Source organism: Paramormyrops kingsleyae, chromosome 8 (genome assembly GCF_048594095.1).
Source record: "Paramormyrops kingsleyae isolate MSU_618 chromosome 8, PKINGS_0.4, whole genome shotgun sequence".
Taxonomy (NCBI): Eukaryota; Metazoa; Chordata; class Actinopteri; order Osteoglossiformes; family Mormyridae; genus Paramormyrops; species Paramormyrops kingsleyae.
The window spans coordinates 8,770,671-8,794,594 of record NC_132804.1 but is presented as its reverse complement, the minus strand read 5'-3'; the positions used below and the strand labels follow the sequence as shown (position 1 = coordinate 8,794,594).

Below are 23,924 nucleotides of genomic sequence, written 5' to 3'. Positions count from 1 at the left end.
TTGCCACTGATTTTGTTGCCCTTTTCCAAAAGTTACGGTAATTCTGGCTTTGCCCTGCTGTACCTGCTGAAGAGATGAGTACCGTCACCATTCATAACATTAATAGTTGTATGATGGAAGTAAATTCGAATAGTTTTATTAGGAAGCGAAGTCTGGTAATTAACATTTTATTCAGATGTGATTTGTGTGCTTACTGCAAATAGCAGTCTTTAAGAAACACATAATTCCATAGAAGTAATAGATTTTTTTTAACACTCCTTAGTGTTGAATGAGCTCGTTGTAAATTAATGCTCCGTCTGCGTTTTGAGCCACAAATTGTATGGGATCTTAGCACTGAGAAAAATATTAGGCCTATGTCTACCAAAATTCATGGCAAGAGGCTTTCGAAAATAGACGTGTTCTCACAAAAGGCTTTTTTAAATCTAAAAGGTCCTCCTTGCATAATGTAAAATCCCTGGCACTTCACTAATGGTAGAGTAAATTTGGGCGTGTTGTTCTTGTGAGAAGCTGGTGGGGTTTCTGTAGCTGACTGACTCATGTTTTTCCTGTTTTTTTATGAATTGCATCATTGCCGAATGATGTAGGAATAATGCAATATAAAACCAACAGTATATTACCAAAGGTGCAGCCTGCTGTGGAGTATAGATTACCTTTTGGGGTGATGAAATCCTGAAATCCGACTGCATGAACGGTAAACGCACTTCAGCAAAAGTAATTGTAGCCTTTCAAAAAAAATAAAAATCGTTGGTCATTCGGGTTTGACTCTAGAGAGGGCAGATGGACTGTGATCGGTGGCTTCTTAAATCTCAATATGACACACTAACACCAAAGAGGAAACCGAAGTGCCAGTATTTACAAAGAGGTAGTATATTCAGCTTGGATTGCCTAAGTTCAAAGGTACCTCACCTTGGAAAGGACAAGTTCATACAAATTAAAGCTGCTATTTTCCTCTGCAGACGCCCGTGTTACATCTACGCGGGCGTGTCGCCTCCCGTGTGCGGATCTCGCCCCGAGTCGGCGGGGCAGAACCAGATTCGGCTGAAATCGCGGAGTTCAAACATGGTTACAAATGTAGCATTTTGATCGCGAAGCCAGTGAGTCGTTCACACCATTCGCAGCATGTGTTCTTCGACGTTTTGAAAGACTTTTTGATTGAACAAAAGGACTGTAGGCGGTTGAGAAATTGCTTCAAGGCGGGTCTCCGACTGTAGAGCTGCTTGCCCATACAGTCTTATTATATGAGTAGGCGGTACGAGAGACACTGGCATCGTCTGTGCTGGGAGACTCGGGGAAAGTCCAGCTCGCTCCAAGCGGCGTGCAGAACCTGATCTATGAAGTGAGTTCACGGCTTTATCTGTTTCTTTTGCTGTTTACTGGTTACTGGGGTTGTAGTGCCCAGCCCCAAAATATATATTTTAACCACAGTTCAGCGTGCAAGTCTATTCGTTCTTAACGTGAACAGCCTGGTCGTTATCACCGTATAGAGATGGTATGGATTTCATGTTAATGTCTTTAATTTGCCCCTTTATCGTGGAGGCGCTAATTCGCATGAAAATAAAATGTGTGAGAGTTAGGAAGGTCCTTACTTTACCATACTTTTAAATGATGCAACACTGTATCCAGTCAGGTAATGCTATTGTATAATGAGGGTAAAATAATGAGCTATTACAGTTAATTTGACGAGTTGGTTTTGTAGTTTCTACGGATGAATGTCTAGCTACACAATTTACTACTTGATATAAAACAGAAAATTACCAATAGGATTTGCTTTATTCTTTTTCGCCGTATGTAGACCTAACAGGTGTGATTTCATGGTTGCACATGTATAATAATAATAATAATAATAATAATAATAATAATAATATAAGATTACTTTATTGATCCAGGCGCTCGTTATGTGTTTATAAGGTATAATTAGGTGCGTGTGTATTACAGTATATAAAACAATAATCACAACGTTATTTAGATATCGGAGGGACTTGTATACAGACTGTAATAAAGGGAAATAACGAGAGGCAGATCTGTCATGCCTACAGTATAACGATTCACACCTTGCCGAGACTAACTTTCGGTTCCGCGCCGAGGATCGCGCTTGGGCTGATCACGGAAGCGCTGCAGATTTGCAGTTCATGCAGTCAGAAGCAGGGCTGCCTGCGCAGACCGCCGGGTCGCCTCCGGAGGCTCCCGGAGCTGAGCAGGTGAGAGGTAAACGGCCGGCGGCGTCCGGGCGTCGATGCGAGGTGGATCTCCACGGCCGGGGGATGAGAGAGGCTCCAGCCGCAGAAGAGGACGCCGTGACGAGGTCCGCAGAGGTGCGGTTTGTTCTCCACAAGCGCTTAATTAAATCTTGTGCCTGTGATTTGCAAGTTACTCCACAGGGGAAACAAAAGGCGTGCGTGCCTTACATAACACCCTCATCTCATCAATAATATGATGTGTGCTTTTAATTAGCATCAGTACATATTGGCAATCTGACCATTGCTTTTTTAAGATTATTGGTGTGACTTAATAGAAAACACAGGTCAGTTCTGAGATAAGGACATAAATGCTTGCAGTTTCACGTATTGGTAGAATTTCCAGAAATATACAGGATTTGAAATTCTCGTTAAAGACACTTAGGCAAGAAAGTGATGTAAAATTCTGCCTCTTCCCCATTTGTAGTATGTGGGTTCCTTCCATGTGGATGACCGTTGCCTAGACGACCAGATCCAGCAGTTGGACAGACAGCTGGAGTCTCTAAAGGTGAGGGGGCGGTCATTGCCTACCTCCGACCAGTGAGTCAGAATACGCAGCCGCTAGCTCGGTACATGTGTGTGTCTGTTTGCTTGGCGATAAGCTGAAGGTTGTGTAACTTACAGGTGAACCTTGATTCATATTGACTTTTTTTTTTCCCCTCCAGACTTCCCGAAGGCAAAGGCTGGTCTCGCTGAAATTCTCCATCAAAGGGGTCAAGATGTACGACGAGGATGAAGCGGTAAGATGCACGGGAGACGGCGGAAACGTCATCTGCATACTTTGTGTGGCCCTTCTAGGATGACTCATGCTGATTCGCCCACTGTCTCATCTCTCTGACCCCCTCCTGGGTTTTAAACACTTTTCACTATTCACTGTGGATTTTAAATCACAGAATAATGTGGAGGAAATTCCAGCACTCGGTGTAATATTGAAAGCGTCTTGAGGTTTGCGTGACTAAAGGTCCTGGCTTGTTTTTTAACCCGTTCATTTGTGTCCTCATTGGTCAGTGCTGTGACCATTCAGTGAGCTTCTGTTTTGGGTGAGTATGCTGACATCCTCTCTACTGCACCTACAGACACTGTTAATGGCTCACGCACTGCGCAGGGTGTCCCTGTCGATGGCCCGGCCCTCCGATGAGCAGTTCGCCTTCGTCTCGCACAACCCAGGCAGCCTAGATGCGCAGCTATACTGTCACCTGTTCAGGGCCAGGCATGCCAGAGCAGTAAGGGTCCCAGTGTGATGTAGGCATGTCAGTCATGCATGCATGATGTCATGATTTTCATCTTCAGTGTGCACCAATAATAGATGATTACCCATCCAATCACAGGGTTCATTTCTGTCTCCTCCCCTTCAATGTCCATCCAATCACAGGCCCAGTTTCTGAATCTGCTGATGTGCCGCTGCTTCCAGTTATCCTACATCCAGCGGCACCCAGAGGAGGTTGAGGAAGATGTGGTCAGCCCCCTGCCCACTCATGCCCCTTACCTCCTCAACCAGGGCTTCCCCCTCAGTGTCAACGCCCTGGTGTCCTTCCGTCGGGCCCCCATGCTCGGCCTTCTCTCTGGGGAAAAGGTCAGCCTCATGGGGTCTGGGGGGGCCAGGATGACCATGACTCACTGTGCTCAGCACCGCTTTGTCCCAATCTGGTCCTCAGGAACTCACTGTCAGTCCACGTTTTTGCTCCCTGCCAGACAATCCACATTTTTGACTTTCTGTGGGTCCTCAAGGATCAGACTGGGTAACTCTGCTCTACACTAGTGTTTCCCAACCCAGGTCTCAAGAACCCCCCCCCCAGGCAGTTCAGATTTTTGCTCCCACCCAGCACACTTGAACCAAAAATATAAGCAACCAAGGACTCCGAATTCCTTGGTTGGAAAATCCTGCTCTAGACAGCATCCACATTTTGACAGCAAGTAGCACGGCAGTTAGTCATCAGAATATCGAGCTTTTTAAAAACACAAAAGCTCCCTTCAGATGAAAACATCAGTCATGCTGTGAAATTGTTTTTTATAATCGGAGACGTGCAGCTTGACTATAGTTCAGCAGCTTCCTCCACCGTAAGCGTGGTGCAGCTCTTCAAGCTGAGGGTGGCACAGCCATGTCCCTGCTTGTGGGATGAAGAAGTTCGAGGAAGAAAGTGAGGGAGGAGCTTAAAGTGGAACTGGTTCCCACCACAGGAAAATGTGGCTGTAATCCAGCTTTACTGCAATGGCAGCGAAGCCTTTAAAAGCCATGAAGAGTCATGTGCACAAGCAAAACATTCTTTACATAACATTGGATCCTTGCACTATTGCTTTGTTATGCATGACAGCAAAATTACATGTTTGGTTTCTCAACAGTTTTTAGAGCTTAGCTCTTTGCCTGTTACCATGTTACTTAGTTTTCCTCTTAAGACTTCCTGTCAGCTGATCCCCTGACCTTTAGAAGATGAGGTCGAAGGTCACAGATGTGTGTCAGTGAGCTGGGGAGAGTGATAACCCATAATAACCCATAACCTCATTCTGCAACTCCTTGAACTTTTTAAATATTAATCTTGTATATAGTCATTTAACTCATAAATATATGTCAGCACATGTAAACATTTTTCAGTTGTGTGAAACTGAATTTCTTTAGACTGAGGTAAATCATTGTTATAGCTGCAATAGTTTATTTTTATGCTAATTTTCTTTATTAATCTATTTATTAATCTTTTATGCCAAAAATAAGTAGCAATTACTCAATGAAGTGTAAGACGAATTTATGTGATGTTTGATAAAAAGGAAAATCTGAGAACACAAGCCCTAGATACAAGACCCAGTTAATTGACCGTGACCGTCTCTACTACCCCCCCACCCCCCGCGTCACAGTCCTCCTCCTTGACCAGTGAAGAGCAGCCAAGCAGCTCGGAGGAGGGCCAGATCTCCTCCCCCACCCTGGTACGGAAGAAAGCCATCCGCAACAAAGTGCTGCGCTCCGGAGCGTACCGCTCCTTTACCTGCACGCCCCACAGACAGCGCCACCTGCAGGACCAGCTGACCTCATCGCAAGGTGCGGATCCATTTGTCTTTGACGTGTCCCCGGACTGCTGTTGCTGTCCTGGTACTGGTACTTTGAAGCCCCCTGCCCTGTCATTTCTGGACACGGGCTGCCAGAACAGCTGACTCCATCCTGTATTTGAACAAGAACCTTCTACTGACAGCGATTCTCAGACTAGAGGATGTTTGGGTTGGCTATGCCCCGCCTCCCTCCCTTGGGGAACCCGTGTAAATACAGGCATGTAAATACTGAAATAGCTTCGCAAGAGGTCCTTGAGAATGTAATGCAGCTGATGAGAAACCCAAACTCAACCCCCCCCCCCCCCCCCTTGAACTTCTGTGTAAAACAGGAAAGACACAGAATGGCCTGGAAGCCTCGAGGGGCCGGTCGCCCAGCCTGGCAGAGACTGAGGAGGCTCTAGCAGAAGCTGTGTGGAGCTGGGCGGGCATATCAAGGTCTGTGTCTGTGTGCGTGTGCGTTTGTGCGTGTGAGTAATGGTTATCCATGTTCAAAGCCACCATCATTTTTTTCACTCTGGCGGAAATCTTGGGTGTAACATTAACTGATGGGAAATGTCTTGGTTGTTGTAAAATGTCAGTTTAAAATGTTAAATGTCTGTGTAATTCCCGTATTGTGCCGGACCTTAATCTTTGCTATAACTTGTGATTCTATGGCCCTAACACCAGCCTCATTTTGAGCCGGCATTCCCTTTGTTGCCCATGGCAACGCTGGCCATGTGACCATTGCTGCTTCAAGGGGTGAAAGGCAGGGTGCCCTGCAAAGCCTAGACGGGGTTTGTCCCCATCTCACCCTTTCTGCTCATTACCTTTCAGAGCTAGCAGCTCATCTCTGCTGGAGGAGGACGTCCTGGGTGCCTTCCTCTTATCTGCCTCAGCCGGGGATTCCGACTGGGGGTCCGTTACCGTCCGGAGCCCCTCCGGTCTGGCCACCTACTCCATCAGGAAGAGCCCTGAGAATATGTACATGCTGGAGGTAGATTGGCATGGTCTTCTCTGACAGCAGGCCGGAAATCGCACGGGAGGATTGCTGCTTTGCATGACTTCGTTGTCCATATACTGCATTTTTAGCTTGGGAGTTTTACTTTAATCAGATTGTAGAGGTGGGTTCAAGCAACTAGAGGAGGTGGGACCAACCAATCAGATGTCTTGGTCCTGCCTCCTCTACAATCTGATTGCTCATCTCCCTGAAAAAATCATTTTTTTCTTCTGCCCTCAGAACATTATTATGTAAGTAAGTGCATTTTTAAAGCCGTCATAAACTTAAGGAATTGATATCAGTTAACAGTGTAACTAAAATTGAAATGTAAAGTAATTCATACATTACATGAAATGTAATGTAGTAATTTTCTTATGTTTTTGTTAGAATGATTGATATTTACTGACTCTGTTTGTTTGTGTGTGTGTATGTGTGTGTGTGTGTTTGTGTTTCATCCTTTAAATCAGAACTGCATGACGGAGTTCGACAGTATTGCTGCCTTAATAGAGCGCTACCACGAAGACGCAGGGGAGCTGGAGTACGCTCTGAGCTGTGCCCGCGTCAACCATTGCTATGAGTGGGACGAGAAGCCAGGCGGGGCCCCGGCTTTCACCATCCGCAAGGCCTCAGTGAACATATGAGGGGATGGTGTAAAGGGACGCCCAGCTGTCAGCACTAACATGGGTCACCAGGCTGGGGGGTGGCCGTCCCGCACCTCAGCCTAGGCTTGTGCCAAAGAGAGAAGACGGGAGTGAGGCCAATGTGTGGAAGATCATATGGAAATAGTTGAATTCACTGTACTTCCCTTTTCTTTTCACCGTCCATCTCGTTTGCCTGCCTGACTGGTGGCCTAGAACCTGAGGAACATTCTGGACTAGTACCCAAAGCGTATGTACTTCAGATGAACAAATTATCAACCTGTGATGTATGCTTGCTCTTCTGGGGAAAACATTCTTGGTTCCCTTTGTCATGCTTGCTCATGTGTTTGCATTTGAGATGAATAGATACCTGAAGGCAAGTCTGATCAAGAGCAGATGACTCTCCTGAGTTTATGCTGGTGGACATATTCCCTGAGGGGCTGGAATGTTGTGGAGGTTAATCTACGTACTGACCATGGCCGGGTGAATGTCAATAGCATGTATGAAAGCACAACGTTAATATCATTCATGTCCATCACCTCTCCATGCTTCTTATACCATAGTTAACACTTTGGAAAAGTAAGACTGCACCTAGAGCTCTCCTGAATACCACTGACAAAAATCAGTGGATGGACACCATGATCGTTTATGTTTATGGTCACCTGTATATATCCCTTCACTTTTTTTTGTCCGTTGTGTGAAGTCCATAATAAACTTGGATTGTTGTGACATTGAGGTAGTGTACACCAACTCATAAATTACATTTAAAATATGCACGATGTTTTCTTGAATCTTTTTATTTCAAGATTGTGATTTTTTTATTGTCTTGAAATGTCTCGTAGTAACGTGTCTGATCACGCATTGGGTAGAAGTAGGGGAGGAACTGCGGCTTCTCGCACTGCCACGGGAGGGCGCTGTTATCCGTTTTGGGAGCATAGCTTTTGAGAATCTGGGGTAGAAAAATCTGCCTTTCACTTTAGCTTCGTATAAAGTGCTTACTGATTCTAATGCAAAATGTTGATCAAGTCGTGTTATTTAGATAATTTGATGTATTCCCGTAACGCTCTCCCACCTCTATCTTTATCACATTCACTTGCTTTCGGCTATGAGGGGAAATCGTCAGTACTTATACAGCATGCAAACTCCGAAATAGATCATTATTTTCTAAAACCTCCTGTTAAATGATGATGAAAAAAGTGAGATTTAGGACCCAGTTGTAGGCTAGCCTTTACAAGAAGTGAAGTTTTTTTATTACACGCACTTATTTGACGACGGTCCCTAAAACTGTCAATCGCGTTTCCGTGGAAGTTTGCGGTAACTCAGCAACAGGGGACGCCGCGGTAGGAGAATTCCAGCGTTTATTTTTGTAGGACCGCCAGTGGTGGCGACTCTCCGGGTACCTCTGGGCTGTGTTTCCATGGCACTGGATGGCGCTGCCGATGTGTCCCCCCAGTGATGCTTTACGGGCTACGACAGCGGGCAACGGGAGGGTCTGCCGGGGCGGACAAGCGCACTGCTTTGGACGCTGCTGTAGGACCGCGCTGGCAAGTTTGTCTCTGTGCGCTCGCTATGCGTGGCATTGGTGCGTTACGAAAGAATAAAAACTTCTGTATCGAAGGGGACGTTTCCTGTAAAAAAATGTATTATCCAGCAAGGACGGGGATCACTTCAGTGATGACTTAAATTATAACATTGACGCACAAAGATAGTTAACTATGCTTTTATCACGACTGAAAGGCATCTAAATTACTTTTTACATTGCATTTTACATCTGCACTTCGGCAACAAAAGACACTGATGGCTTCCGAGTCGGTTAAGGTGGTGGTCAGGTGCCGACCCATGAATGACAGGGAAAGGGCGCTGAACTGTAAGGCGGTGGTGTCGCTGGATTCCGACCGGGGCCAGTGCTTCATAGAGAAGCCCGGAGCGGCGGAGGAGCCGCCCAAGCAGTTCACCTTCGACGGAGCCTACTGCACCCAGCACACCACCGAGCAGATGTACAACGAGGTCGCCTACCCGCTGGTGGAGGTAACTGCAGAAAGCGGAGCAAATTCATGCTGTCGGCACGATGAATGTTTTATAACTCGCCCATTACAGGGCCCTGTGACACAGGGGTCACAAGTTACACCACTTGTTAACCATGGACTCAATTTTAAATTAAAAATGTACATGCAGAGCACAAGCGTATATCATAGAAATGACAAACTTAAAAACCTTATGAGTTACCTTGATCTATATAATTTGTGTGCTTACTTTAAACTAAAACGCTTTCCCTATGATATTCTGTACACTTCATCGTTTTAGGGACACTGTATTCTGTGTTGTAGTATTTCGCTTATTCATAAGGATGACTTATTTTATAGGCCTATTAAAATGTCTCCTTTGCGTTATTTATATAAATAATTTCTGTTGATGACTACCCAATGTGTCGGGACTAGAAAAGTTACGGGAAACCTTCCTGTAATCCGGCTTGTTCATTGGAGAGTTCCCTTCCATCAGGGGGTGACGGAAGGTTACAACGGGACCATATTTGCCTACGGACAGACGGGCAGCGGCAAGTCCTTCACCATGCAGGGTGTCGCTGAGCTGGCCGCATACAGGGGCGTGATTCCCCGAGCCTTTGAACACATCTTCGAGACTATACAGGTATCACAGTACCTTTTAACTGTCAACATATGCATCAGTAATGTTCATTTAGGCGTCAGAATAAAGTTTATCGCGCGTTATTCTGTTGCCATAATAATATTGACTATAAAGGGAACGAATTTCAACTAGCATTGACCCCCCCCCCCCCGGCTACAGAATGTGTGGGATTTTTAATTTTTTGAAAAAAAAGCACAAAGTATCGATTACTTGAACTTTTTTCCAGCACCGATCTAATCCATAGTCTGTTTTATCTCCTCTTCGTAAAGTGCGCGGAGAATACAAAGTTCCTCGTGAGAACTTCTTATCTGGAAATATACAACGAGGAAATCAGGGACCTCCTAGGCAATGACACCAAACAGAACATGGAGGTAAGAGGCAGAAACTCGAGTGAGTTCTCAGGAGGAAAAGGGAGCAATTATTCATTTGCTCTCTTGTCACTGTATGTTCTCTCCTGGCTCTTAAATGGGATGCCTATAGGACTGGTTACCCCAGTAACCGCCTGTTGTTAATTTGGGAGTGCACGGGTGAAGGAACAATAGCTGTTGCCTTGGTGACACGGAACAGAGACCCAATAAATAGTTGATCCAATATGTTCTTCCGAGGAGGGCTGGGCTGGTAAGGGACTGTTGACCTCTGTGGTACAGACATTTTCCCACCTGAGTTAGCTTGCGGAAAATATAACACTTGCTAGCCTCCTGGAAGTTTATCTGAATGGCTCTTCAGTGTAAACAGAGCAGTCTTAATGTGTTGTCAGGTCCTGTGAGACTGGACGTCCACGTTTCAGACAAAAATAGGCCCTATTATTATGATTATTGTTATTCTGGACCAAACATGACAGGATGCCACTGTCTGCAAGTGTTTCAGTGAAAGCATCAGTCTATGTCTGTGTCTGTGTCTCTGGTAGCTGAAGGAGCACCCAGAGCATGGCGTCTATGTCCGGAACCTGTCCATGCGGACCGTGCACAGTGTCACGGAGTGCGAGCGGCTGATGGAGCAGGGCTGGCGCAATCGCTCCGTGGGCTGCACCCTGATGAACAAGGACTCCTCCCGCTCTCACTCCATCTTCACAATCCACATGGAGATCTGCAGCACCGGTCAGACCTTGGAGATCCTCAACCCCCGCTTTCACTCTGCCATAACCCTTTGTCGACCATAGATCTTAAAATACTGGCCATGGTGTTTGCCTAGGGAATGTCAACAAAATATATTTGGCCACAGAGAATGGATATATTTTCATTTATTTAGTAGATGCCTTATTTGAAAGTGACATACAAGTGAGGATCAGGGTCCGCCAGTGTTCCTGAAGCATTTGGGGTTTAAAGACCTTACAGTCCATCTGCGATATGATTTTTCCACTAGCCATGGGATTTAAACTCATGAGCTTCCAGACATCAGCACTCTGAACCCCTACATATTAAACATTAAAGTGAATGGCATGTAAGCTGCCATGATTACAATTATTTGCTAAGAGGTCAGTGGATAACCAGTAAGCAGGGATGGGCATATCAGGGCCAGGATGTAGAAATTCAGACCTAGATCTGTTTCAACCAGCCACTTGGGTACTCTGTGACTGTGACTCTTTATACTTAATTGGTTGGTTAAAACAAAATCTTGGTCTGGATTTTTACTTTCTGGACCTGAAACGTCCACCTCTGCCAGTAAGTGATCGTGTGTCTTTACTGATTCATAGCAGCCAGGAGTATCTTATCGATCTTCTCCAATGTGGTGAAATGAGGAGTAATTGTGATTACTTTGAACTGGCAGTATCTGCATAGTTTTATCTCACAGCATGTGGTTCTCCTACCAAATATGGACTTCCATATCTAAAGTAAATTATACCTTCTCAACACACTGGCAGGCAGGGGAGAAATGAATGGAATTAAACTTGAAAATATTAGCATATCACGGATATCTGGTGTTGCATTAAGCAAGAATGTTGGTTCTGCCCTCATACTGTAGCCCCAAATATAATTGCTTCAGTTTAAATTTAGAAATATTGAAAGTGCCTCAAGGTGTCAAGCTAAGAAACTCAATCAACCTTGGTAGGGTAATTTGTCTCCCCCTGGTGGTCACATGCACAGATGCGGCTGGTGAAGGCAGGCTGAGAGCTGGGAAGCTCAATCTGGTGGACCTGGCGGGCAGCGAGAGGCTGTCCAAGACCGGCGCCATGGGAGAGCGGCTGCGTGAGGCCACTAAGATCAACCTGTCTCTGTCGGCACTGGGCAACGTCATCTCGGCCCTGGTGGACGGCCGCTCCCGTCACGTGCCCTACCGGGACTCCAAGCTGACACGCCTGCTGCAGGATTCACTTGGTGGCAACACTCGCACCCTCATGGTGGCCTGTCTGTCACCTGCTGACAACAACTACGAGGAGAGCCTTAGCACCCTGCGCTACGCCCACCGTGCTAAGAGCATCCAGAACCGGCCACGTGTCAACGAGGACCCCAAGGATGCCCTGCTTAGAGAATACCAGGACGAAATCAAGTATCTGCGCACCCTCCTTTCGGGGCAGCTAGGGGGGACAAACATCCCGTGTGAGTATCCACTCCCTCTTCTCCTATTTCCATTTCGCTTAGCGTTTTCCAGCCTTGGTTTGTCCTCTTGGTAGCATCGCTGGCTGACACGAAGTCTGAAGGCCCTCCTTCCACCAAGAGTGAAGCAGAGAAGGAGAAGATGAAGCAGGTGACGATGATCTCTTGCCATCTCGTGCCTCCGGCGGATGGTGTTGGGTGGATGCTGATGTAGCCACACTTGCACACAGGACTACGAAGAGAAGCTGGCCAGGCTGCAGGCAGAATACCACGCGGAGCAGGAGTCCAACGCCAAACTTCAGGAGGACATTGTCACGCTCCGCACCTCTTATGAGGCCAGGCTGTCAGGCCTGGAGAAGCTCGGCATGATGAAAGCCGTTAACATTGGCAAAGGTCATTTGCTATGGTCTTTAAAGCTCGTAGCTGGGGGGTGACAAGTATTTTGTCTGGAAAACCTAGGTTCCTCTATTGGGGCTTTCCAGATGGTACAAGGCTCTGTTTTCCCAAAAACAAGTGGACTGTGTTTCTGTTGTTGTGCCAGGGAAGGCTGGTAGCAGTGTGTCCACTGAAGAGGAGGAGCGCCAACCCGGAACAGCTGTCCCTCAGGCCGTCACGGCTATGGAGCATTCCTTAGCTCAAGTAGGCATCCAGAAGAAATTAGTGGGTTGGGGGCAGAGGGGATTATGGTCACTGCTAAATGAGAACATAAAGCGACTGATTCTGGGAAGAAATGGCTCTTGATAAGTTATTTCCTTTCAATTGCCAGATGGGCTGTAAAAATTCTGCTCTATCCTGCTTTGTTGCACACAGAACATCAGTTATTGTAGTGAAATTAAATGATGCAGAACAAATGACAGCTGAGATGTTTCTCTCTGACTGGTGCCTCTGCCATGATCTCGATCTTGCTTCCAGGTGTCCCAATCTGAAGTGGCTCATCAGGCTAGTAGCCTCCGGGAGGACCCAGAGGGCAAGGCACACAGGGGGGCCTCTCCTGTCAGCACCCCTGGTGCACTCGAGCAGAAACACGCCCTGAAGAGGTAGGAACATGCTGAGCCAATGCATGGTAGTGTGTCCTCAAACCCACTACAACCTGGAAAAGTGCGTGTGCATGTTTGGCAGTCCACAGCGGTTCCACGGTCCTTGGTGTGTTTCCATCTCAGGCTCCAACAGCTGGAGCAGGAGTTCGTGGGCGGAGAAGAGGCCCGGAACGAAGACCTTCAGCTGAGGCACCGGCAGAGGAAGCGTCTGGCTGACCAGAGGAAGAAGCAGCTGGCTGAGGCGATGGCCGAGGGCACGGAGGACACCGATGGCGTGCTGCTCCGCGTCTATGACTCCATCCAGGAGGAGGTGCATGCCAAGAGCCGGCTGCTGGAGGAGACGCAGGGAAAGGTAGGTGCACCGGCTTGGATATGCGCTGATGGTGCGTGACAGAACTTCATGGCATATTTTGATTTTTCTCAGCTATTTTGGCTACAGCATCTGTTGTTCTTATGCAACAGACTCTGAGAATGATGCTAAAACTAGGTGGTAACACTGATGTCCCTCTGTGCTAGTAATTGCCCTCCCCAGACATGGACTACGTATGATTTTGGGACCAGTCCGTTGCTACTGCAGACTCTTTCTCATTATCATGATAACTCGATAAGTATTTGACAGATCTTTTCAAACGTTGCAGACACATTGGACAGGTGTAGAACTGGTATTGCAATAACACAGTGTACTGTGGAGTTTTTGTTTGCTGAAATGTATTATTGGCAACCCCCCCCCCAATTTTATCGTGGGAGACACCCCTGCCAAGATAACAGAATAGCATTACTATTGAAACTATCGTTAAAATGTCGTATAGTACGATGTAACGTATGGACAGTTTAACAGTATAAAAAAAGAAGATTAGTGTCCTTTTCCAGTATCATACTCAGTATTGTGATACAGATGTAAGCATAAAGTGTTGAATTATTTCTGTCCTTGGGCCATGTGTGTTCCTTTGGATAGTTTGCATTCTAACCCAATAAAATGTGTACATTTCCTGGCTCTGAGTGTCGCTTCCCATTGCCACCCGTTCAGCTAAAGGCAGAGCGCCTGGAGATCCGCGACCTACAGAGGGAGTTTGAGCTGGAGCGTGATGACTACCTGGCCAACATCCGCAGGCTGGAGCGCGAGGCCCAGCTGCTGCAGGGAATCCTGGAGCGTGTGCTCCCCCTGGTCCGGCGCGACTGCAACTACAGCTGTGTCGATCGACTCCGCAAGGAGGCCGTGTGGGATGAGGACAGCGCCACCTGGAGGTTGCCGGAGGTGGTGGTGCAGAAAACAGTCCTCCCGTCAAGTTAGTGATCTCACAAAGATAGAATCATTTGTGCTGGTGACTCTTCAGGTGAGTCCACCTGTGTCTGCAAATGCTTGACTTCCCCTTCCTTCCTTTTCATCATAGTGCCCACAGCACAAACAACCGGCAGCCAAAGCCGACTACCAGCTTTCAGGACTACCATTGCAGACAGTGGGGAACCATTTGCACCAGTATGTACTTAAAAGAATTATCTTGCGAGAATATTGGTACCGATAGTGCGGCAGTGTTTTCCAACACAGTCCTTGGGAACCCCCAGACAGTCCATGTTTTTGCTCCCAAAAATGTGGACTGTCTGGCAGGGAGCTGGGAGGGAGCAAAAATGTGGACTATCTGGGGGGGAGCTGGGAGGAAGCAAAAATGTGGAGTGTCTGGTGGGGAGCTGGGGGGAAGCAAAAATGTGGAGTGTCTGGCAGGGAGCTGGCCGGGAGCAAAAATGTGGACTGTCTGGCAGGGAGCTGGCCGGTCTGGGGGTCCCCAAGGAGCAGGTTGGGAAACACTGCTGTAGGGGGTGGATGACGTGGGGTGGCAGTCCTGGACTGGCTGTCTGGTATACCGGCATTTTCCCAGTGGTTCCATGGGTTTGTGAGTCGCCGAAATGTATCACTGGGGACCCGTCGTTGCTAAAGTCACATGTGATGGCAATTTCCATTAAGCATTCAGCTGCTGTCCCTGGTCTGCACAGGAAGAGGACCGCTATAAGGAGCTGTTGAGTCGAAGCAATAGCGAGAACATCGCCAGCAACTATTTTAAGTGCCGGAGGGCCAGTGAGCTGCTCGCCACAGACCCCATGAAGAGCGTCGGTAAGATCATGAGCTTCTGGGGTTTCCGTGGGAACCGCTGCAGAGGTGCTTAGCTGGCTGGCTTCTGAATGGGGGGGCTGTGTAGCAGCATGCACTGAATCAGACCCTCCACTCACTTTCCGGGTCCCCTTTGTGTGTCAGTCAGCCGTTTGGTTTGTTTAGCTGACAGTTTTATCCAGGCGAATCGGGCATCACTAAATCAAATGTAAAATGCAGACTGCTTTTGACACGGGATTGTAAGTTGCATCTTAGAGGCAGAAGAATTTTGTCTGTAGCAAAACAGAATTCTGACAACTGTTGGAAGATCATTCATCCAGATTGGGGACACTGCAGATTTTTTTTAGATTTTCCCACATGCCTAAGCATATGTGAATGTGTGACAGCTGTGTGTGTTTGGGGAGAAAAAAACAGAGAGATGTGTTCTTGATCACTGGATTAAATACTTTTTTTTTAAATTTAACTCAAATTCAAAGCAAACACCCAGCCAGTGGCTGACTTTGCAGTGTAGGTTTTTAGCTTAACAGTGTGATGTTTCTGGGAACATAGCCACAGACCAGTGAGGACACAAAAATCTCACACTGGTTTTCGCACCAATTGGATGCACGTCTCTCCCTCCTGTTCAATGTGATGACCATCAGCATCTCTGCAGCCACCCACTCAGCGCCACTCAGCGACGGGACATCCCTCGTCGTCCCTGCCCAGCCTGCCCAGTCTCTGCCATCACGCCCTTTCCGCCTGGAGTCCCTGGGATTGGACACCGCACAGCTCAACAGCAGGGTGAAGCGCAAGAAAAGCCGAACGCACGTCCCTCGCGACGGAAGCTAAGCTCCGAATGCCGCCCACTGAGTGAAACCGTGATGAAGTCTTCCCATAATCCTCAGCGGGGAGTTCAGCCCAGCACCAGGAAGTGTGGGATCATTCTCCAGTTCTGTCTGGCATGAAGTATAAGCTCCTCTATTCAACTGAGGCGAGTAATTAGACGAATTTAGGCGAATATTTAAAAAAAAAACCACTAGCCTGCTGGCCAGTAAGAAAAATTTAACATGGCAGCCCAGTTGGCTAATATTAAAAATGCAAAAATCTGGTTATGACTTATACACCTTCCAGTTTACATGCTATATACTATACAAAACATTATGAAATTCACCATGAACGAGTCTTAATGAATCATATTAATGAACAACAGAAACCGAAGGACATTAGCAATTTAATATCACATTTTTAATCGATTCCCTGTATCTGGAAATGCCTTGGCTTGTTTTCAAATTGTTTCAGAGACGGTTATTAAATAATAAGCCGGTTTTGTAGCACCGTTTGATTACAGTAATCGTTATGGTTACCAGCTTGTATGCTGCGCTAGGCTGGATTTTTATGTTATACTTATTATGAAAATGGCAGCCACATATTAGTCTGTTACTCTTAATAACCGGTTCTGGCAAAAAAGCTAATCTTGTGGGGGGGGGGACTTTGCCTGAGATTCTTGACCTGAGTAGTGTTCGAATTCATATCTAGCACCATCCCCACACCCCAGTGCAGCCAAGCCGGGGTACATGATGTATCGTGTCTTTTTAAGTTGTTATAGTATGTCAAAGACAAACAACACATTTGGGATGACACACAAACTTCACGGCCAGTCCTCTTACTGGGTTCGTACTGGGGCAGATGAAGCAGCTACGGAAAGATGAGAATGTGCGAAACTAACTAATTAAATCTGTAGGGTTCAGTGAATTTTCAGATCTCAATACTCACTCATTCCCCCTCCCCCCAAAAAGGCCAGTTAAATACATAAAAAAAAATGTATTTAAGAATAAAAAAAAATGTACAAACCCATTTTCTCAATAAATATGACCATTTCGACAAAGCATTATTCTGACACAAACATTCTCCATGAGGCTAACAAATTTAACGACAGACACACACAGTCTCTTCACAGTAACACACAATGTAACCAATAGTCCGCGTTTCGGAACAGAGTTAAGCGTGAGTGCTTGGATTGAATGCTCATAAATAACATTCCAACATACATAGTTAACTCCAAAAAAATTAAAAGTAAAAAAATAGGAAGATTAGGAGAACACGCTGTTTACACCTCCGACAGATTTCTACCAAACAGTGAATTGCTAGAAGAGAACACCAGCACAGTAACACCTCATAAAAACAGAATCAGACCATCTGTCTAAGTGCCATAGTAATGGGCGGGGGGCGGCGGGGGGGGGTCGAGCTGTGCGTCTTTGGAAGAATTACTTTGGGGGGGTACCTGCATTTAGAGCCCCTACTCACACATTTTCAGTCACAGTCTGGCCTTTCTCAACATGCTGTGACCATAACTACCACATTCATATTTTCATCGAACGAAAGAAAATATGCAAACGAATTGGACATGCAGACAAAGGACATTTTTTTCTCTTGCATTTCCCACAGATATTCTTTGCTGGCATTTCCTCAAGCTTTGTCAATGGGGGCAGATGGAGGGGTTGCAAAGAAATTAAAAATGAAATGCGTACACTGTAGGCTCCCTCCGTAGACTGAGGGAGGCGCTGTTGTTTTTAAGGCGAGCCATTGTGACTGCAAACCAAGGCTGAACTTGGTCCAAAGTACCACAGGGATGTACTGCCCAAGATGACCAAGATCTTAAAACCCAGACGTTGAACTAGCACCAGTTTATACATACCTGTTCCAGCAACAAAAACAAACATAAATCAAACATAGACAGTATCTCAAAACCTAAATATATTACAATTGTATATATTTATTTTAAATGTCTGGATGTAATTTAAAATCGCACAAGTGGATCCCCACAAAAATAAATTAGTCTGATCTGTTTCAGGTCAGATCTTCTTCATGGTGTTGGTGTTCATCCTATAAGGTTATGGAGAGAGAGCGCCCCCTAATGGTCAGTAACAGTCATTTCAGAGTTACCTCTAGGAGGGCCAGCGCGGGGAAGTGCACCACTCAGTCTGCAGGGTACAAGAGAACAGATGTAGCACCTGTATATGGGCGGGGGGCAGGGGAGACACCCACAGATGTGAGGTCATAGTGCAGAACTAGTCAAGGCTCTGCCTTGGCGGATCATGGGGGAGGGGGGGTAACATGGAGAGCTACGAGTCCTTCAGCATGCTGATCCGAGCGTAGATCTTCAGTGCGGGGCCCAGCTTGATGTTCATGGTGCTCATTAGATGGTCCTCCTTCAGCAGAAGCAGGGCCTGTCCGTCGATCTCCTGCGAGCGGAACTCATCTGCAATCTCCTGACAGCCTGTGGGGGGGGGGGGGGGGGGGTGCAGCACACGGGCCACGACATGAGAAAGGTGTTTCGGGGGTCATGAAGCTGCAGGTCCATTTCAGTGAGATACTTTTAGAACTGAGACTCTTGAAAACGAAGGAGGCAGAGAGAACAGTGATGTTTCTCATCTAAAGAGATTCAGATACTATTCAAAAAGGTCATGTGTGCAGAAAAATCCATTAACATCAATTAAAATACAGTAGTTTCCCATAATCTCTCGGCAACACTGACCTGGCAAGGAGCGAATGAACTCGTACACTTCCTCCACATTCCACTGGGTGGGGTCACTGGGCAGGAAGTGCTGCGTGAGGAGGGGCAGCTCCCTGACTCCGCCCTCAGGGTCCGAGGCTCGCTCTCCCGGGGCCCCCTGGGCACCCGAACTGGCCGCTGACAAGGGTGACGGGGGCCCCTCGTAGCTGGATACCTCTGAGCACGGGCTGGACTCGCCCTGGCTGGGCAAGGGGGGCAAGGCGGAGGAGACGGAGCCACCTAGTTGCTGTGGGGGGGTGCTGAGCCTCTGGAAGAGCGACGCAGGAAAACGTGAGACGTGGGACCAGACGGACAGGTGGGAAAGGGGGCCACACGGGAATAAAGATAAAAGTTAGGGAACGGGGACAGAAAAAGAGACTAACAGACCAGACGCAATTACAAGAGCAGAGGGTTAAGCAAGGGCAGAAGGTGCTGATCATGTTCATTACAGAAAGAGATCTGAACGTTTGTGTCTCTTTGTCACTGTTAGGCTTTTATTTTAAAGTTCCACTCATGTGACCGTTTGCAAACAGCTCAGTCAGTGGGTTTGCAGTAGGTAAATGGGGCAAGGGCGTGCGCAGATGCGTGCGCAGATGTGTGGGCAGACACGGGGCTTGACTCCTCACCTGCTTTTTGGCCTCTATGCCCTGGCGGCTGCCGCTGCGTGATTTCCGCCGCCAGCGGTTCGTCGTTTTGCTGCGGTCTGGGTTGAAGAGACCCATGCGTTTCGTACAGCCGACGTTGTACCTGTCCACAGAAGTGCGAAAAGGTGATCAGTTACGAGGGGCACTCATTGTAAACACACGCGCATGACGTTTAACCCAGATACAGAGCCCTTAAAAGACCTTTAAAAATACTTCTGATAGTTTATTAAACATGCACATGATAATTTAGCCAAAAATCATGTCATCATAACTACTTTAGCAGTAGAGGGATGCAGGGATGATTTTACGTCTATTCCAGAAAGTACAGGCCGACACAGGGCATACAGACACACACACGTTACGAGCAATTTAGAGAACCCTGTCCACCTAACTGCATGTATTTTGGCCATGGAGGGAACCAGAGTACCCAGAAAAGAATTGACACAAAATATCATGCAAATGCCACAAACCGAGATCCGGAGGTGGAACTTGAAAGCACGACCCTGCAGGCATGAGGCCACAGTGCTACCACTGGGCCACAAGCACAATGTTCATGTAGCAAAATTCCGTTAAATTCCGGCTCTTAACATAGCTCCCCGCAAGCTAACGAGAACGTTAGCGCGCGGCTCTGACGTCAGGAAGCGCGGCGCAGGCTCGGCCCACAGCGTACCTCTTCGCACACACCACCGAGCAGAAGCGCTTGGAGCCCTTGAACTTGTGCGCCAGGTCGACCCAGCCGCAGAGCTCACACTGCAGACGTGGCTCATTTGCATCCTCCTGATCCCCGAGCTCTGCACGAAGGTGACGAGACCGAGAGAGAGTGAGGGAAAGTCTGGCTTGGTTAGCTAGGAAAGGCGGGGGGGGGGGGGGGTAGCGTTTGGAGAGGAGAAGACCGGCCAGCCAGGCTGGGCCAACCTTGCTGGGTCAGATCCTCCATCTCGGAGTCGGTGGCGGCGGGGGGGCTGCTCTGGTGGGTCTTTTCCGAGTCCAAAGGGAGTGGCTGGCTGGGCTTCTTCAGGTTGTCCACCAAATGTGAGGCACGCTCCACCTGGGGGGCGGGGGGGACAGTTTGGTGAGCAGGGCACTTCCACCCAGCATGTATGTGTAAACACACGCACACACACACACACACAACTTACATATGTATATACTGTACACGTATACGGAGCAACCTACATTTAACAATTAGCCACACAAAAGAACCCTTGAATTATCACAAAAAGTCTGATAGGATTAATTCAACTGTGAGCAGATTGAGAAACATAATGTCCACCAGGGGGCAGTGTCCAAAACATGGTTAAATCCATTTTATTCTGTTTTTTTAGACACAGCTGGGTAATTGAAAGGCTACTGGCTTACACTATGCAGTAGTATTTCAGAACAGGTGCCAGCCTGGGAGATGTGTAGCAGGCTGTGCCCGAACCAAAAGGATGGCAAATGTTTTACCTTTTATAACAGCCAGACCAGCATGTGACTATATGATCCCGGCTCTAATCAGACCGGCCCCTGAGCCTATCCACCGCCAGTTTCACCTCCATAATTTAATTTCCGTCAATACCTGTGTCCTCAGTCCTACTTTGTCTGTCTTTTTTCCCCCCCAAAGGGCAAAATTACATTATTCATAAATACAGGGGCACCCCCAGCTCTGGATACTAATGATTTATTACTGATGAGTGAGCAAGGCAAAGCCGCATGATCCACCCCTGGGGGCCATTCTGGGGGCCCCGGTGGGAGGCTGCAGGGGTTAAGCGTGATAAACAACTCCAGCCTTATAAAGGGATTATTAAATTCACAACAGACATAAAATAGTTACTGTTACTCACAAAGCATATATATAAAATACTCTGGTTTTTCTTTTATCTATAAATTTGTGTTCAAGTCAATCCCTGTTACAGTGAAACACAAATCACAGACGTTAAAAACCCGCGATTGTGAAGCAGCACCTGGATGTCAATGGCAAAGCCTTCCAGGGCGAACAGGACCTTCAGAACCAGTCGCTGTCTAATCTACGCCTGATTAATTATAAATACAGTTTGCGGGTGAACCAAAATAAGCACCTAACAGTATGGAGACTACTCCAAAGGTTCCTAACAGCAAGAAACACGCCACCTGGAAATATTAAATGATATGACTACATCATTTTTGCTTTATGACGTATTTGTGCATATCACAGTTGTGCGTGTAACTCATCCTCTTTTACCTAAAAAGATTTAGGATGAAAGTAAATATCAGCATACAACAGGATAAGAATGATCCAAGGAATAAACTTCAGAGTAAATAACATTTCCTTTAATATGGCTCTATACGTTACATATTTCACTATAGTTTATGTGAAAATAAAAAGGTTTGATTTATAATATTTAATTTGGGTAATTTGCACTGCCCTTGGGATGCCCGTTTGATCACCGTGTCAGCCAGCGTCTGTTTGCTGTCTGGGGGAGGTTGTTACTTACAGGGAAGGGCTCGGCTCCCTCCTGGATGACGAAGCCCTCGATGACGTGCGTGAGGACCTGCGGCTTCACGATGGCCTGGGGGGGTTTGTTCTCGCCGTTCTGAGGAGCGCTGCCGGCCACGCTGGGGGCGTCCTCCTCGTTCCCCGAGGTCATGGCTGGCGGGGGACACGCTTCTGGTTTGGCGCCGGCCCCCTCGGCAGCACCTGGAGGCCAACAAAATTGGGGTGCATGGTAAGAGAGGCAGGCAGACACACACACACACGCATGCAGGGACCCCGCGCCCTGACGAGCGCGTGTTCGTGCTGCAAACATCATGCACGCGAACTCAGTACCATAAAGCATTAAGTTACGTTCTTGCTTTAGTGATCCACAGCCATCCGCACTCCGCTGGACCGAGCCGAAAAAGCCCGAACATGGTGCATGCATTCCGGCTGTGGGCTCATGGATTTCACCGCAAAACGACACCACGTATTCGCCGAACCGCATCGGCACCAAATGCTCCCGATATCAGCGCTATATGGGCGCATTTCAATGCCATTTTCCTGCCGCGTCCCGGAGACAAGGAGCCCGAACGTGGTCCTCCCCGTCCCGGCGTCGGGGGCAGCCGGCTGATGCAGCCGAACCTCTGAAAGCTGAAACTCCAGCGCTTTGCTCGAACGAGAAGCGGTCGATAGATACACGGCGCCGACAGCGGACGCCTTTGTTTCTTTTACTTTTCAAATCCCTTTAAAAACCCTAATCCTTTCCTATCCGACGATTCTTTGCCCCGAACTCCGTCTTCACCGGCCAAAAAGCCAAGTTGTGCAATCGGTTTTAAATAAAAGGCTAAAGGGAATTGTGACCTTACCAAAACTTTTTATTATTTGATTTAAATTATCTCCAAATCGTCCCAAACGGCGTTAAAAAAAGAACTTAAAGGAGATACGGAGATCTGTGGCAGTTCCAGTCGCTGATGCTGGTTTGCTGACGGCCGCCGCTGGGATCGGGGACGGAGGAGGCGACCCTGGAGCTCTGAATAAGCGGAGAGTGCTTTTCTCTTCCCCCCTCTCTCTCTTTCTCTCTCTTTCACTCCCCCCCCTCTCTTGCAGCGTAGGCACACTGAAGCCCACGCTCATTTAAATATGAACACTCCTTAGAACAAAATAAGATTTTACTCAGCAGTCTGCGCTATATAACAGTATATAACATTTGAACTGCAACAGATTTTCTGCACGTCTTAATTCTGGTCCTACGTTTTGTCACTGGTCGGCCGATCTAAACATTATTAGGCATACATTATAATGTATACATAATGAAACGAGGTAGGCTGCATTATAACGCTCAAAATAACAAAGTTGAATCGAGAGTATGTGCATTTTGATTAAAAGTTGGGAAAACCTATTGAAACCTATTGAAGTTTGAAAATTTGTATTTGAAATGTGGAAGGCTTAACCTCTGAACCTGTTCTTCGGGTTATTGCGTTTAGTTACGGGTCTAACATGTATAAGGCGTAAATGTATTCTGTTCTTTACTGCATACTGTGTCTAAATCACGGGCTGGCTCTCGAGAGTAAGGCGCTGGTAACTGTGTATGAGCAGTCTGGTTGCCATGCCCTGCCCCAGGGACCAGAGGTTGGGAAACAGACCTGCGCCTAATCCCTTCCCCTCAATGAGCGAGATATCGCTGTGTCACAGCTGCCCCGAAAATCGCATTTTCACGCACTTCATGCGCCTCCTTTGTGTTAGCGGCAAGCGCAGAGAGCCACCCGAGCGCTCTTATTATTTATTTGTTTGTTTGCTTATTTATTTATTTTTGTTCCTCGGCAGATGGCAGCACTACGAATGGTTATATTTAGAGGTGATACTAATTTTACGAACCATATGCCGACAGACTGGCCGGCCTTGTTCCGAGTGCAGGGATCAGGAATGGTTCTCGTTTAAAGGCACCTGGGTTACATCTTTCAACCCTGAAGTCCGGACATGCCTTGTTTTTCTCCCCCCACATCGCTGTGTTTGAGACTTAAATCTTAAACCTTATTCAGATCTTTTGCTTAAAAATATTCATGTATTGGATGTTAATTTAATCGGGGGTAGCCAGGTCAGGTTAAAGAAAAG

At 47.2% G+C, this 23,924-nt stretch overlaps 3 protein-coding genes across 6 annotated transcripts in view; 2 read left to right on the top strand and 1 right to left on the bottom strand.

Annotated features, from left to right (window-relative positions):
* Positions 1 to 108: 108 nt before the first annotated feature.
* Positions 109 to 7,658, top strand: sh2d5 (SH2 domain containing 5). Its single transcript, XM_023827505.2, has 10 exons — positions 109 to 1,336; positions 2,085 to 2,312; positions 2,662 to 2,742; positions 2,900 to 2,974; positions 3,311 to 3,457; positions 3,607 to 3,807; positions 5,082 to 5,262; positions 5,600 to 5,705; positions 6,084 to 6,243; positions 6,714 to 7,658. The coding sequence occupies exons 2-10, from the start codon at positions 2,130 to 2,132 to the stop codon at positions 6,885 to 6,887; spliced, it is 1,308 nt and encodes a 435-aa protein (XP_023683273.2). The 5' UTR covers positions 109 to 1,336; positions 2,085 to 2,129; the 3' UTR covers positions 6,888 to 7,658.
* A 602-nt stretch (positions 7,659 to 8,260) lies between these two features.
* kif17 (kinesin family member 17) lies at positions 8,261 to 16,902 on the top strand. 2 transcript variants are annotated; one of them, XM_023827521.2, is made up of 14 exons: positions 8,261 to 8,912; positions 9,384 to 9,530; positions 9,797 to 9,898; positions 10,435 to 10,624; positions 11,612 to 12,064; positions 12,139 to 12,212; positions 12,292 to 12,454; positions 12,603 to 12,700; positions 12,974 to 13,098; positions 13,222 to 13,450; positions 14,126 to 14,384; positions 14,490 to 14,575; positions 15,088 to 15,205; positions 15,855 to 16,902. In XM_023827521.2, exons 1-14 carry the CDS (start codon positions 8,682 to 8,684, stop codon positions 16,028 to 16,030), a joined length of 2,451 nt encoding a protein of 816 aa, XP_023683289.2. In that variant the 5' UTR covers positions 8,261 to 8,681; the 3' UTR covers positions 16,031 to 16,902. The 2 variants fall into 2 exon arrangements, with proteins under 2 accessions (XP_023683289.2, XP_072571233.1); XM_072715132.1 differs by having other exon boundaries at positions 15,844 to 16,902.
* Positions 16,903 to 16,987: 85 nt separating this feature from the next.
* Positions 16,988 to 23,924, bottom strand: part of phc2b (polyhomeotic homolog 2b (Drosophila)) — a 45,873-nt gene continuing 38,936 nt past the window's right edge. For all 3 annotated transcript variants that reach the window (XM_023827518.2, XM_023827519.2, XM_023827520.2), the window contains 6 exons: positions 21,832 to 22,034; positions 20,294 to 20,426; positions 20,049 to 20,169; positions 19,361 to 19,481; positions 18,717 to 19,002; positions 16,988 to 18,458 (listed from right to left, as the gene is read on the bottom strand). In XM_023827518.2, the coding sequence (XP_023683286.2) occupies positions 18,304 to 18,458; positions 18,717 to 19,002; positions 19,361 to 19,481; positions 20,049 to 20,169; positions 20,294 to 20,426; positions 21,832 to 22,034 (1,019 nt within the window). In that variant the 3' untranslated portion in view covers positions 16,988 to 18,303. The remainder of the gene's footprint in view (positions 18,459 to 18,716; positions 19,003 to 19,360; positions 19,482 to 20,048; positions 20,170 to 20,293; positions 20,427 to 21,831; positions 22,035 to 23,924) is intronic.

Excerpts from the sequence above, each read along its gene's own strand:
- sh2d5 (XM_023827505.2), top strand. The coding sequence starts at position 2,130 with ATGCAGTCAGAAGCAGGGCTGCCTGCGCAGACCGCCGGGTCGCCTCCG. Across the intron at positions 5,263-5,599 it reads CCAGCTGACCTCATCGCAAG|GAAAGACACAGAATGGCCTG; the intron begins GTGCGGATCCAT and ends TGTGTAAAACAG. Across the intron at positions 5,706-6,083 it reads AGCTGGGCGGGCATATCAAG|AGCTAGCAGCTCATCTCTGC; the intron begins GTCTGTGTCTGT and ends ATTACCTTTCAG.
- kif17 (XM_023827521.2), top strand. The coding sequence starts at position 8,682 with ATGGCTTCCGAGTCGGTTAAGGTGGTGGTCAGGTGCCGACCCATGAAT. Across the intron at positions 14,385-14,489 it reads GAAAACAGTCCTCCCGTCAA|TGCCCACAGCACAAACAACC; the intron begins GTTAGTGATCTC and ends TTTTCATCATAG. Across the intron at positions 14,576-15,087 it reads GTGGGGAACCATTTGCACCA|GAAGAGGACCGCTATAAGGA; the intron begins GTATGTACTTAA and ends TGGTCTGCACAG.